The sequence below is a fragment of the Protobothrops mucrosquamatus genome, unplaced genomic scaffold (assembly GCF_001527695.2).
Source record: "Protobothrops mucrosquamatus isolate PMUCROS unplaced genomic scaffold, P.Mucros_1.0 scaffold1929, whole genome shotgun sequence".
Taxonomy (NCBI): Eukaryota; Metazoa; Chordata; class Lepidosauria; order Squamata; family Viperidae; genus Protobothrops; species Protobothrops mucrosquamatus.
The window spans coordinates 118,160-131,340 of record NW_015388050.1 but is presented as its reverse complement, the minus strand read 5'-3'; the positions used below and the strand labels follow the sequence as shown (position 1 = coordinate 131,340).

The 13,181-nt window shown below is 42.7% G+C and overlaps 1 protein-coding gene across 1 annotated transcript in view; it reads right to left on the bottom strand.

The window, feature by feature from the left end:
• The window catches only part of LOC107294380 (transmembrane protein 132D-like), a 131,857-nt gene that overhangs the window by 72,503 nt on the left and 46,173 nt on the right, over positions 1 to 13,181 (bottom strand). Inside the window, exon 2 of the mRNA XM_029285604.1 lies at positions 5,281 to 5,433. Within this exon, the coding sequence (XP_029141437.1) occupies positions 5,281 to 5,412 (132 nt within the window). The 5' untranslated portion in view covers positions 5,413 to 5,433. The remainder of the gene's footprint in view (positions 1 to 5,280; positions 5,434 to 13,181) is intronic.

The following is a 13,181-nucleotide window of genomic DNA, read 5'->3' as shown; positions in this document are numbered from 1 at the left end:
AGCTTTGAAAAATTAAGAACAGCTGACACTTGATTCCAGCTTTTGCACATCAATAACTTCTAAGTGCAAGATTTTTTTTAAAAAAGAATACAAACTCTGGAAAGAAGGGCTACAGGTTTTGAGAAACGGTCGTGACTAATTTGTCGCTTGGAATGAAACGACATAATGGAAAAAGAGTCCCTACACCTTAGCAAATGTGAAGAAAATGTGGAATCGGTTCTGAACTGTAGGTAGATATCGGAAGCAAACCAGCAACGAGGAGGCAGAAATCAAAGTCCAAGTTGAAAGTCAAGGTTGAGGAACGCCTACTTTTGTTTAAGACAACTGCTCAGTAGACCAAGTGCTCAATCTGTAGGAGATGACCAGGCTGAGCCCGAGGGAAGGGTTAAGCACAAGTCCCTGTGTGCCCGCAAGAGATTTAAGTCCAGCCCACCTTGAATGCCTGTCTTATCTCCCGCTCATTTCCCTTGGCCGTTAGTTGGTCAGATTTTTGTAGAGAGCTTGCAATAAATCTGTTCTGTCCCAGCCTACATGAGTCCTTGTTAATTCACAAGGACAAACCCCTCTTTTAACAAGTAGGCTGGAAATGCAGGAAAAACAAACCCCTTTTATTAATTAGGTACAGATCTGCAAAATGTCCCAAAAGCAAAGGCAAACAAAACACGGAGAAGTGTTCAAAGGCAACAGAACACGATTCAAACAAAGAATTGTCCCAAGGCAAACAGAACACGATTCCAACAGAGAATTGTTCACAGGCAAGGCAAACAAAACAGGATTCCATGAAACTTGAATCCTTCGCAAACTGTTGCCTTCAGCAACCAGCACTGCCCACACCTTCCCTTTTTATTATGCAGCCCCAAGGCATGGCTTCTCAATGCCTTCTCCTCCTCCCTTGGAGTCGTACCATTGCCTCCCTCTGTCCTGCTCTTGTTGCCTGTCTGCGTTTGCGAGTGTCTATGACAGTGGTTCTCAACCTTTTTAATGCCGTGACCCCCAACCGGTCGTACGTCGAGGACTAAACCGGTCGTAAGTCGAGGACTAAACCGATCATAAGTTGAGGACTAAACCGGTCATAAGTCGAGGACTAAACGGTCGTAAGTCGAGGACTAAACCGGTCATAAGTCGAGGACTACCCAACCGGTCGTAAGTCGAGGACTTTCCCTGCCCGGGAGCACCGCACATGCGTGGTTCCGCCCCCTGCACCGATTGAGGCGTAGCTGGCAAGCGGCAGAGACGGAGCAGGCCGACCACCAGCTGGCCCAGCTCAAGGGAGGTAAGGCACCCGCTGGAAAAGGGGAAAAAATGGCGGACAGCCTTGCTTGGCAACCCCCATGAAATGGTCGATCAACCCCAAATGGGGTCGCGACCCATAGGTTGAGAACCGCTGGTCTATGATATCTTCCAGCTGTGAGTCCTCAGAGTCTGACTCAGCTTCCCCGCACAGCTGAGTCTCAACCTGAGCACGACTGGAGGGGCCAGGCTCTTCATCAGATTGTAAGTCCTGGAGCTCATCAGAGCCTTCCTCCGACTCTGATGGCTCTCCAGGCCCCCCCTCTTCCTCCTCCTCCTCTGATTCCCCGAACTCAGCTGCCGGGTCCACTGGCTGGCACGGACTCCCAACAAAATCTTTAGATTCATTTGAACAGCCTGACTCTCCTGATTTCCCTGGAACTTGACATAGCCTCAGAAGAGGTTTAGAACTAAAATTCTCATAGGTCACGTCACAGTGACTAAGTTTCTCATGAAGCCAAGATGTTACTACACCATTTGGTGTTTTTTTTTTTTTTAAAAAAAACCCATGCTACTGTCAACACTGTGACAATTAAGAGATTGCAGCCATTTTACCTTCTGCTTTCCTTGTGCTTTTTTTGTTGTGTGGGATTCTCAGATGTAGAAAGGGGGAATGCTTGAGCATTTTCAGTTAGCCTAAACAATTACAGCTAGGTGAGCTTCAAGGTCAATTCTAGATAAAGTTTTGGCCGGGCTGAAAAGTAGAGAGGAGAGTCCCGAGTTTTAGATTAATTGGTGAATGTGATTCTTGACAGCCTTTCTTGGGTGGGAATTGCAACTTGTTACATTATATCAGGGGGGAGGGAACTTTAGTCTTGGGTTCAATTATGTAAGTGCCAATACTTTGTTTCCTGAATAAAATGTTCGTCCAGGAAGAAATCTTTGCCTCGAAGTCCTTTTAATTGGCTTCGTCTATCGGAACCATGACAGCTACATGATAAATATGGATTAAATTTCACACTGGCTGGATCGGCATCCCACACTTAAACTAAAGCTAACCACACACATCAGAGTCATTTGCGTGAGAGGGCAACTACAGGAATGGAATATATAAAAATTATCTTAGCCAATGTGTCAAGAGTGAAAATTTGGCAGCTACATGCCTCTTTGTTTTCATCTTGCCTTTAGAGTAAGGTGGGGGGCGGTGATGATGGTTTGGACTGGGTTAGTTAGAGAAATGAAATCTCCCCGGTTCTTTGGAAATTTGCTGAGAGATGACTGTTTGGAAACCTTTCAAGGACATTCTAGCAGGTGTGAAGGAGATAGCAAATGGTTCCCATTACAAAGAGACTTTATTTACAAGAGCTACGTGGACATCTGGGGCTTTGGCTGGGAATGTCATTGTTATATGCTATGGTTTGATGCCTTGGGATTTTAGAGTTAGTTTTCCTTTGCCTGTACCATGCCATGTATTCAATAAACCAGTAAGCTTTTCAGAAATGAAAGTAATCCTGGACTTTGATTTGGATATTCGAGCTGGAGGTTGACACAATGTGTGAAAAACTCATTCATGTCTACAGATCCTGGCCCAGACCAAACAACGATGATGATTCTGGAAGATTCCAAGCTTGACTCAGAGTGTTCGAACAGGCTGTTTTAATGGAAGGACTTCTTCTGGAATAGCTCCCAACAAGGACAGCCACTTTCATACATATCTCAGTCTCCATCATTAGAATTTTCAAGACTAGACTGGACAACCATATGACCGGGATCATATAAGTTCTGCTACTTGAGCAGGGGGGTGGACTAGAAGACCTCCAAGGTTCCTTCCAACCCTATTATTCTACATTCTATGTTCTAAATGCAAACTCTGGTTGCTTTTTCATCAGCACAAGCACACCACAAGCACACCAGAGTCATCTCCATGAGTCTCAGAAAAGATCTGGGAATGCCTGTAAAACCTACTGGAATGGTATAGGGCAGGGGTAGGCAACCTTGGCTCTTTTATGACTCGTGGACTTCAACTCCCAGAATTCCTGAGTCAGTCCATGAGTCATAAAAGAGCCAAGGTTGCCTACCCCTGGTATAGGGTCTCCTGCTTGAACAGGGGGTTGGACTAGAAGACCTCCAAGGTTCCTTCCAATGCTATTATTCTACATTCTATGCCTTACAGTATTCAACATCCCAATTTCCAAATCTCTTGCTTGGGTTAGAATAATTCAACAAACCCAGCATGATAAACGTTTTTTATTTGGTTTAGTTTTTAAATAAGAGAATAATCAACCCTTGCAATAATTGTCTCGGTCATTAAAGCCCAAAGGCGAGTTTTAAAGTTGGTAAATTCCATTGGTGGTCTCCAAGAACAGCATAAACATCTCCCCCACCTTGACTAGAAGCATAATAATTAACAGCCTGTTACTAGGCAACCACCCAGTTCCTATTATAATCTCCCCCAAAACTCATATACATACATACCTAATAGATGTTCACCTCTTAAGCGCATGCTACGGGCATTGAAAAATCTGGCCTCTTCAGAATTTCATGGGAAGGAGACCCATCCAGCTGTTTATCCAAATAATCCAAGCTCAATTGTTGGAAAATTATAATTTGAGTCCTTCATGATTACCAAGTTATATTTATATCTGTGTGATATGGAAGCTAAGAATTGGAAGTCACCTGTTCCTTACTTTCCTTCTCTCAGATATTAGTGTTTGTTGAAGCAATGAAGTTTCCAATACAGGTATTCCTGATGTACAAGGCTGGAATTACGATGGTAAGTCGGACAGGTCATTAAGCGAATCACCACGTGGCTGTGTATGATTTTACAACCTCCTTTGTGGTGGTCATTAAGAGAACACCACGGTTGCTAAAGGAGCGTGGTGATCATTAAACAAAGCTTTCTACTGTTTCTTTTGATTTACTGTACTAAGGCGTGTGTCACCGGGCCTTTGGGAAGAATCAGAGCCCCTAGCTTGGGCCATGTTGAGAGTTTGGAAAAAAATCAGAGAAGAGCAACTCAGATGATCAAAGGCCTGGAGACCAAAACATACCATTCACCACCAGAAGTGCGGGCATCTTCAGATTACAACATCTCCACATGACTATTAATCACCACCCAGAAGAAATGAAGTTGGCACTGAATCAGCTCAACAAGAAGCAGATCGTGACATGGTCACTCACTTAGATAACAACAACACCAAACAGCAAAGTCCACTTAATTACATACTGTAGAAGAGATGGCAGAACCTGGAGGTGGAGTGAAAAGAGGAATATGCTCAGAATCCTTACGTAGTCACAAGGGAACTAAGTCCAACTCTCCTTGAGTGCTGTTGGCCTTTATAAAACTCTTAGCAGGTGCAGATGGTTAGTTGAGAAGATTCCCATGCATGGACTTTTAGCAATAAATCAGTTTTATTGAACCTTCATGTGTGAACTTGGTCTTTTATGCCTGACATATTCCAGCCATGATATATTCCACAACCAACACACAAGTCTCGATTCTCCAAGAAGCAACCAAACAACTGGACAAATGAAAAACCAAGCTTAGAGAACATCTATAACCTACAATGCCAAGATACATCACTAGAAAGATCTCCTAACAGAACAGAGAAGCGTTCACTGTCAGGGATGGAGCAATCATTGCAGGAATGATGGAAAGAACATGGGAGAAATTGATTTGCAGCACATCTAGGTCTCTGACAGACAGTAGGAGAAGACCTACAGTTCCGCAGAACATTAGCGTAAACAGGGAAAGTCCAAAATAATGTCCAATACCCTGAAACCAAGAAGGGAACCCTCCTCCAGTTCAACTAGGTTTCCACCTTGTTTTATCTACTACTCTTCTGAATTCATTTGCTCTTCCTTAACCGCCCAAAGCGTCATAAGGTAAGATAAATAACCTGGAACACACCCGAATTTCAACCTTCACCTTCAATCCAGAGACTGGAAAGCAAGAATATTTTTGTTATATTCAACTCTGGTCTATCCACATTGTGGATGAGCTAACCTGGTTGTGATCCCCAAACCAAGAGCAGAAATAATTTATCATACCATAGCTAAGGGAAGAATGCCAACGAGATCCTTCTGGCTGACATAAATCTTGGAGATGCTGAGGTCAGACGTCCTTCCTCCAGGATATTCAACCTGCCACGTAATAAACTGCATCCCCAGCAATTCTTCCATCTCAAAATCCACCTGCAAGATCTGTGAGGAAAAAGGAGCCGTGCTGGAGAGGGGAAAAAAAGAGGGGAAGAAAAATGCATGGAGTCAGCAAACTTTATTAGTCATTAATCAGACAGGACCCAAAGGTGCTTTTTTTTTTTCCAGAAGGCTACTGGACTTCCTTGTGTTTCTTTTGAAGACGTTTCGCTTCTCATCCCAGAAGCTTCTTCAGCTCTGACTGGATGGTGGGGAGTGGAAGGATTTATGCTCCTTGCAGACAGCTGGTCATTTGCATTCTTTTAGGGAGTTGTTGAGGCCACTTGGAGGTTTGTCTGTGTCCTCAGGGGTCACCTGAGTGGTGCAAATGGGTGTGGAGCCTTTTGGGAACTGCTGAAAAGACTGCGTTGTAGAAGCTGTGTGTGTGGGGAGCCAGAGCTGAAGAAGCTTCTTGGATGAGAAGCGAAACGTCTTCAAAAGAAACACAAGGAAGTTGAGTTGCCTCCTGAAAAAAAAAAACACCTTTGGGACAACCAGGATCTGGGTGACTGAGAATCTCCACTGACATTTAATCAGACAGGACCATCCAGTTGTCAACTATCCACTCTTGACTTAACCCGTTTGTACGTGGGAAGAGGTGCTGCTTCCTCCTAGCCCATCTGCTAATGTGAACGGGACTTTACACCTGCATGTAAAAATCTATGGAACGTAGGTCAAACGTCCTTAATGTGCAAATGAGTTCAAACATCGCCCAAATTGGTTTGGCAAACAACAGACCTTGTCTATTGCTTGGCTGAAGTCTATATTTAACCGAGATTCAGATTTTCCTTTGGTCCACTTGAAGCCCACTGTGTCTAGATCTGCAGAATCAAAGATTTATTATGATAAAGTGAGTATCGCCGCTCCATTTTATACAGATTACAATCCCTGTGACAACCTTCAAAGGTCTATGGCGGGGGTCTTCAAACTTGGCCCTTTGATGACTTGTGGACTTCAACTCCCAGAATTCCTCAGCCAGCGTGTAGTATTCTGGGAGTTGAAGTCCACAAGTCACAAAAGGGCCAAGTTTGAAGACCCCTGGTCTATGGAGTCTATGGAGATTCTCAGTCACCCAGGTCTGGATGGTCTCAAAGGTGGTTTTTTTTTTTCAAGAGGCAACTGGACTTCCTTTGTTTTTCCTTGAAGACATTTCTCTTCTCATCCAAGAAGCTTCTTCAGTTCTGGAGAACTGGGGAACACAACTGAAAAAGCTTCTTGGATGAGAAATGTCTTCAAGGAAATCAAAGAAAATCCAGTTGCCTTTAAAAAAAAAAAAAAAGCACCTTTGGGACTTCAAAAGTAAAACCTACGAAGTAACCTCTGTGTCTGTAAAATTAGTAGCCTGTTCTTTCGTCAAACCGAACAAAAGCACGTTAGAAAGCGTTCATTTACAACGTTGAAACTGCCTTCTGCAAATTTATTTCCATGTTTCTGTCACCATCTTCGTGGCAGTCCCAAGAATTACCAGCCAGACTACAAGAATATCACTCATTTTTATACCGTGTCCTTCCCGGGCGTGAGATTACAACATCTCTGGTAGTTCCAAAATGATTCACGACCACGGGAGAATTTAAGAGGAAATTTAAAGGGAAGGAAATGATGCTTGGCTGAAAGACCCCGATCTTGTAAACCTTCCAGTAAAAGCAGCTGCTGTGCAGGAAGAGAAGCCATTAAAATTAAATGGTGCCTCCTTCTTGAAGAGATTGTGGAGGGTTTTTTTTTTCCCATCGTCTTATCGAGCTATTAAAGTTCTGGAGAGTCACTCCGGGTGGCATATAAATTTAATAAATGGGCCAAGGAAGAGCGTCAAGAAAGCGAAGGATAGCAAAGGCCTTAATTCAGATTAACTGCATTAACTATACAAAGAGAAATCCACGGACAACGATTGAAAGAAAGAAAAAACTCCATATAGAGGACGTGGCATTCAACTCTTTTTTTTTTTTTAAGAAAAGAAAATTTTATTGGTTTTCTAGTTTTACATTTAAGTATTGGAAAAGCAGCATGGTCCATCCATCCATCCATCCATCCATCCATCCATCCCTAGGGTCCAGATCTATCTATCTCCATCAGTCTTCACCCATATCTATCTATCTATCTATCTATCTATCTATCTATCTATCTATCTATCTATCTATCTATCTATCTATCTATCTATCTATCTATCTATCTATCTATCTATCTATCTATCTATCTATCTATCTATCTATCTATCTATCTATCTATCTATCTATCAAATCTATCTATCTATCTATCTATCTCCAGCCATATGTATCTTCTGTCTATCTACTATCTATCTATCTATCTATCTGTCTGTCTGTCTGTCTGTCTGTCTGTCTGTCTGTCTGTCTGTCCGTCCGTCCGTCCGTCCGTCCGTCCGTCCGTCCGTCCGTCCATCAATCCATCCCTAGGGTCCAAATCTACCTATCTCCATCATTCTTCACCCATATCTATCTATCTCCAGCCATATGTATCTTCTGTCTGTCTGTCTGTCTGTCTGTCTGTCTGTCTGTCTGTCTGTCCGTCCGTCCGTCCGTCCGTCCGTCCGTCCGTCCGTCCGTCCATCCATCCATCCATCAATCCATCCATAGGGTCCAAATCTATCTATCTCCATCATTCTTCACCCATATCTATCTATCTCCAGACATATGTATCTTCTATTCTATTCTATTCTATTCTATTCTATTCTATTCTATTCTATTCTATTCTATTCTATTCTATTCTATTCTATTCTATTCTATTTCTATTTCTATTTCTATTTCTATTCTATTCCTATCCCCTATCTATCTATCTATCTATCTATCTATCTATCTATCTATCTATCTATCTATCTATCTAGCTATCCATCCATCCATCCATCCATCCATCCATCCATCAATCCAACCCTAGGGTCCAGATCTATCTTCATCAGTCTTCACCCATATTATCTATCTAGCCATATGTATCTTCTGTCTGTCTGTCTGTCTGTCTGTCTGTCTGTCTGTCTGTCTGTCTGTCTGTCTGTCTGTTTATCTAGCTATCCATCCATCCATCCCTCAGATCCAGATCCTGGACCATGCAGCACCACATAAGCTGGCTGACTTTGTCAATTCTGCTTTCATCTCAAAGATGCTATTTGGCATTCTGAGTTCTGCCTCTGGATTTTCAGCGGATGAAAGGAAAGCGAATATTCGCCGTTACCATTATTTTCTTTTTTTCTTTTTTAAAGGAAATCTTGTCATCGGCTCCCCTGTTGAATTAATGACACAGAATGTATTCCCTTCCTTTCCTTTTAACATCGTATTAATTTTTTGCTTCTTGATGTCAAAGCCGACAAACGGGCAATTTGCAAACTACAATCCGTGCCACGTTATCTGTGACCTGAAAAGGAGTGGAAAGCTGGATTTGGAGGAAGTTGCAGGATGAAACCTAATCAGCTTTCGGAATGCAAAGAGAAGGACGCTCTGGACTAGACCCAAATGTCTGAGATGTATAACAGAATAACAGAGTTGGAAGGGACCTTGGAGGTCATCTAGTCCAACCCCCTGCTCAGGCAGGAAACCCTATACCATTTCGGACAAATAGCTGTCCAGTCTCTTCTTAAAAACTTCCAGTGTTGGAGCATTCACCGCCTTTGGAGGCAGGTTGTTCCACTGGTTAATTGTTCTAACTGTCAGGAAGTTTCTCCTTAGTTCTCGGTTGCTTCTCTCCTTGATTAGTTTCCATCCGTTGCTTCTTGTCCTGCCTTCAGGCGCTTTGGAGAATAGCTTGACTCCCTCTTCTTTGGGGCAGCCCCTGAGATATTAGAACACTGCTATCATGTCCCCCTTCATTAAACTAGACATACCCAATTCCTGCAACCGTTCTTCGTATGTTTTCACCCCCTGTCCCCTAATCGTTGTTATTGCTCTTCTCTGCACTCTTCCAGAATCTGAAATTTTTCTGGGTTTGTTCTGGCTTGTTCATTCCAGAAATTAAAACCAAAACTAGCAATGAACGAAAAGGCTTTTTTTTTTCATCCTGTATTCATCCATTTTAGATGGTGACTTTGACTACTTTGCAATTTCTTAAACCTGCCCAAAAGGATGAGACTAGGTACTAGGAAATGCATTTTTCATTTTTTCCCCACTAAAAGCACCAATTTATAAAGGCAATTTCTCTATTAAAGCATGCAACTTTCCCCCCACCTGAGTGAGTGGGATTGAAAAATGTGACTGTTGAGATTTGTAAAGCTTTAATGCGCTCAGCACTTCAACAAATATAATCAACATCTCCAACAGATATAATCAACAACAGTGCACACATTACACAATGCTGAAACTCAGAGACAGAGCTGGAAGGTCTGTACATCCATAGATGCAACAGTGCTGAATTTGGATTTCTTATTGGTGAGACCTTGCTAAGGAGAATTTAGGAAGTCTTTTATGTACAAGATACAAGTGGTCTTTGACTTACAATCATATACTGCAACCAGTTTTGGTCACCACACTATAAAAAAGATGTTGAGACTCCAGAAAGAGTGCAGAGAAGAGCAACAAAGATGATCAGGGTGACTGGAGGCTGAAACATATGGAGAACGGTTGCAGGAACTGGGCATGGCTAGTCTAGTGAAGAGAAGGACCAGGGGAGACAGAGTAGCAGCCTTCTAATATTTGAGGGGCTGCCACAGAGAGGAGGGGGGTCCACCTATTTTCCAAAGCCCCTGAAGGCTGAACAAGGAATAACGGATGGAAACTGATCAAGGAGAGATTCAAACTAGAAATAAGGAGAACTTTTCTGACAGTGAGAACAATCAACCAATGGAACAGTTTGCCTTCAGATGTTGTGGGAGATTCATCACTGGAAGCTTTCCAGAAAAGACTGGATTGCCATCTGTCAGAAATGGTGTAGGATCTCCTGCTTGAGCGGGAGGCTGGACTAGAAGATCTCCAAGGTCCCTTCCAACTATTCTATTCTGTTCTGTTCTGTTCTGTTCTGTTCTGTTCCATTCTATCCTATCCTATCCTATCCTATCCTATTCCAGTCCTACTCCTACTCCTACTCCTACTCCTACTCCTACTTCTATTCTATTCTATTCTATTCTATTCTATTCTATTCTATTCTATTCTATTCTATTCTATTCTATTCTATTCTATTCTATTCTGGGTCCTGGGTATGCTTCTTGTCTTGGATTACCTTACGGAGCTATGCTACATACGTGTTTGGATAATATTCTAGCACAGTGATGGCGAACCTTTTAGAGACCGAGTGCCCAAACTGCAACCCAAAACCCACTTATGTATCGTCGGGTGCCGGGTGGGCGTGGCCCATTGGGTGGGCGTGGCTGCGGTGCTAACGGCAGACTGGGTGGGACTAAAAAGTTCACTCAATCAATTCCAACTTTGCGAGATCTTTTTTTTTCCCCACGAGAAGTTGAAATTGACTGATTGATTGAACCTTTTTGTGTGTGTGTGCACACGGCAGCGGAGGCCTAAAGCGAAAAGGTTTTATAAAACCCATTTGAAGGCCTAGGACTGGGGCGACGGCGCGCGTGCCCACAGAGAGGGCTCTGCGTGCCGCCTCTGGCACCCGTGCCATAGGTTCGCCACCACGGTTCTAGCATTTAGGATCGAACACGTCTTCAAATCCAGACATTCCTTCAGACACAGGCCTAGTTAGATAAGACTCTCTGCTATTGTCCCGGATATCTTCTCCCAATCCAAAAACAAAACAAAACAAAAAAAACCAACCATAATTTGCTATACTATAAGAAGGAAGCGATAAATCAGCACTGAATTTATTACACACAATCTAATAATAATCCAATAAATTATTCAGGCGAAGAGTCAGTAAACATCAAGTCAGTGCTTTGAAAACAACTCCCGTCACGAAGCAGGACAAATTGGTGTTCCTGTCAAGTTTAGAATGAATTGCGGAATCATGTTGTTGTTGTTGTTAATTATTGATACTGTAAAGCTAATTTAGAAGGCAACTAGGTCTGTGACTGACTGGGATCAAACCCTCACTTAAAGGAGATCTCAGCCTTTTTTTTTTGCGGTCATAAGGACTAGAAACTTAAGAAAGCTAGGTTTTCTTTGGTTGTCCCTCCCCCTCACAGGGCTGATGTTAAAAAGCAGGTGAACGACGCCAATCTATATGGAATTATTTATATTTCCACAATGTACCAGCTCACCACATCGCAGCTACTTGCTGTTCCACCCAAATTTAGTAAGCAGACGGTGGTATAAATAATAAACAGACAAATAAACAAACAAAAAAAACTCCAAGCAAATAAATAATGAACGCTAGATAAATTCAATAATTTAATGGGACACATAGCTCACCTCATCATGAAGCTCTGCGGTGAACGATATCATGGTTTTATTCTTGAAATTATTATTTTATAGGCTGGTTTAACAATATCTTTAATCATAGATAAGGCTATTAATTTCTTTTAGTACATCATGTGTGTGTGTGTATGTGTACATTAGCTGTACAGAGTGCTTTTTGGGGCTGGAAAGACAGGATATAAATATCTATATTCATTGCATTTTTAAAATGCTTTTAGTAATGCTGTAATCTGCCCAGAGAATTTTGGTTACTGGGTGGATTATAAATAGTATTGACAATAAATATCACTCTTCGTGGGAGACAAATTATAATAATAATTCAAGGGTAAGTATCTATGGGTGACTCTGACTCAATTTGATTTAATTTCCCCTCTGTATTAAAGGAAGCAATCCCCCAACTCCCAGATTGTTGTTGTTGTTAATTGTGAAGTCGTGTCCAACCCATCGCGACCCCATGGACAACGTTCCTCCAGGCCTTCCTGTCCTCTTCCATCTTCTGGAGTCCCTTTAATCTCACGCCTCCTGCTTCAGTGACTCCATCCAGCCACCTCGTTCTCTGTCGTCCCCTTCTTCTCTTGCCCTCCATCTTTCCCAGCATCAGGCTCTTCTCCAGGGAGTCCTTCCTTCTCATTAGGTGGCCAAAGGACTTGAGTTTCAACCTCAGGATCTGGCCTTCTAAAGAGCAGTCGGGGTTGATCTCTTCTAGGACTGACCGGTTGGATTGCCTTGCAGTCCAGGGGACTCGCAGGAGTCTTCTCCAGCACCAGAGTTCAAAGGCCTCCATTCTTTGGCACTCAGCCTTTTGTATGGTCCAACTTTCGCAGCCATACATTGCAACTGGGAAAACCATGGCCCTGACTATACGTACTTTTGTTGGCAGGGTGATTATGTATTTCCAAATCACCAGATTAATTTGAAGGCACCCAGTTTAACAACACACTCCAAAACCATCCGTTCAAGTGGGAGATTCGATTGCGTTGACGTTGATCAGATTCCCAGATCAAAACCAAGTTGGGTGCAACTTTGGATATCGTGGTTGAAAAAGGGAAAGTGGCAAACGAGGAGGAACGAAACCCCACGAGGGACGGTTAAACAATCTGGATATGTTTATCCTAACAGACGAGATTTGTGAGGGAGGAATATGACAGCAGTCTCCAACCATCTGGAGGGTTGTCACATAGAACAGAGAGAGGACTTAGAAACACAGGGCTGGAAGGGACCTTGGATGTCTTCTAGCCTAACCCTCTGTCATCCCAATCCAACCCTTACAGGATTGTTGTTCTTTTATAAAAATAATAAAGACCGAATAAAAATAAATAGATACGTAAACTGCACTCCCCGTCAGAAATCTAGCGTCGCTCAGAAAGAAAGCTGATTTGAATTGTTGATGGCCTTCCTCCAGAAGCCAATGGCTTTGCTGACACCAAGGAATAAGCTATGTTGGATTTT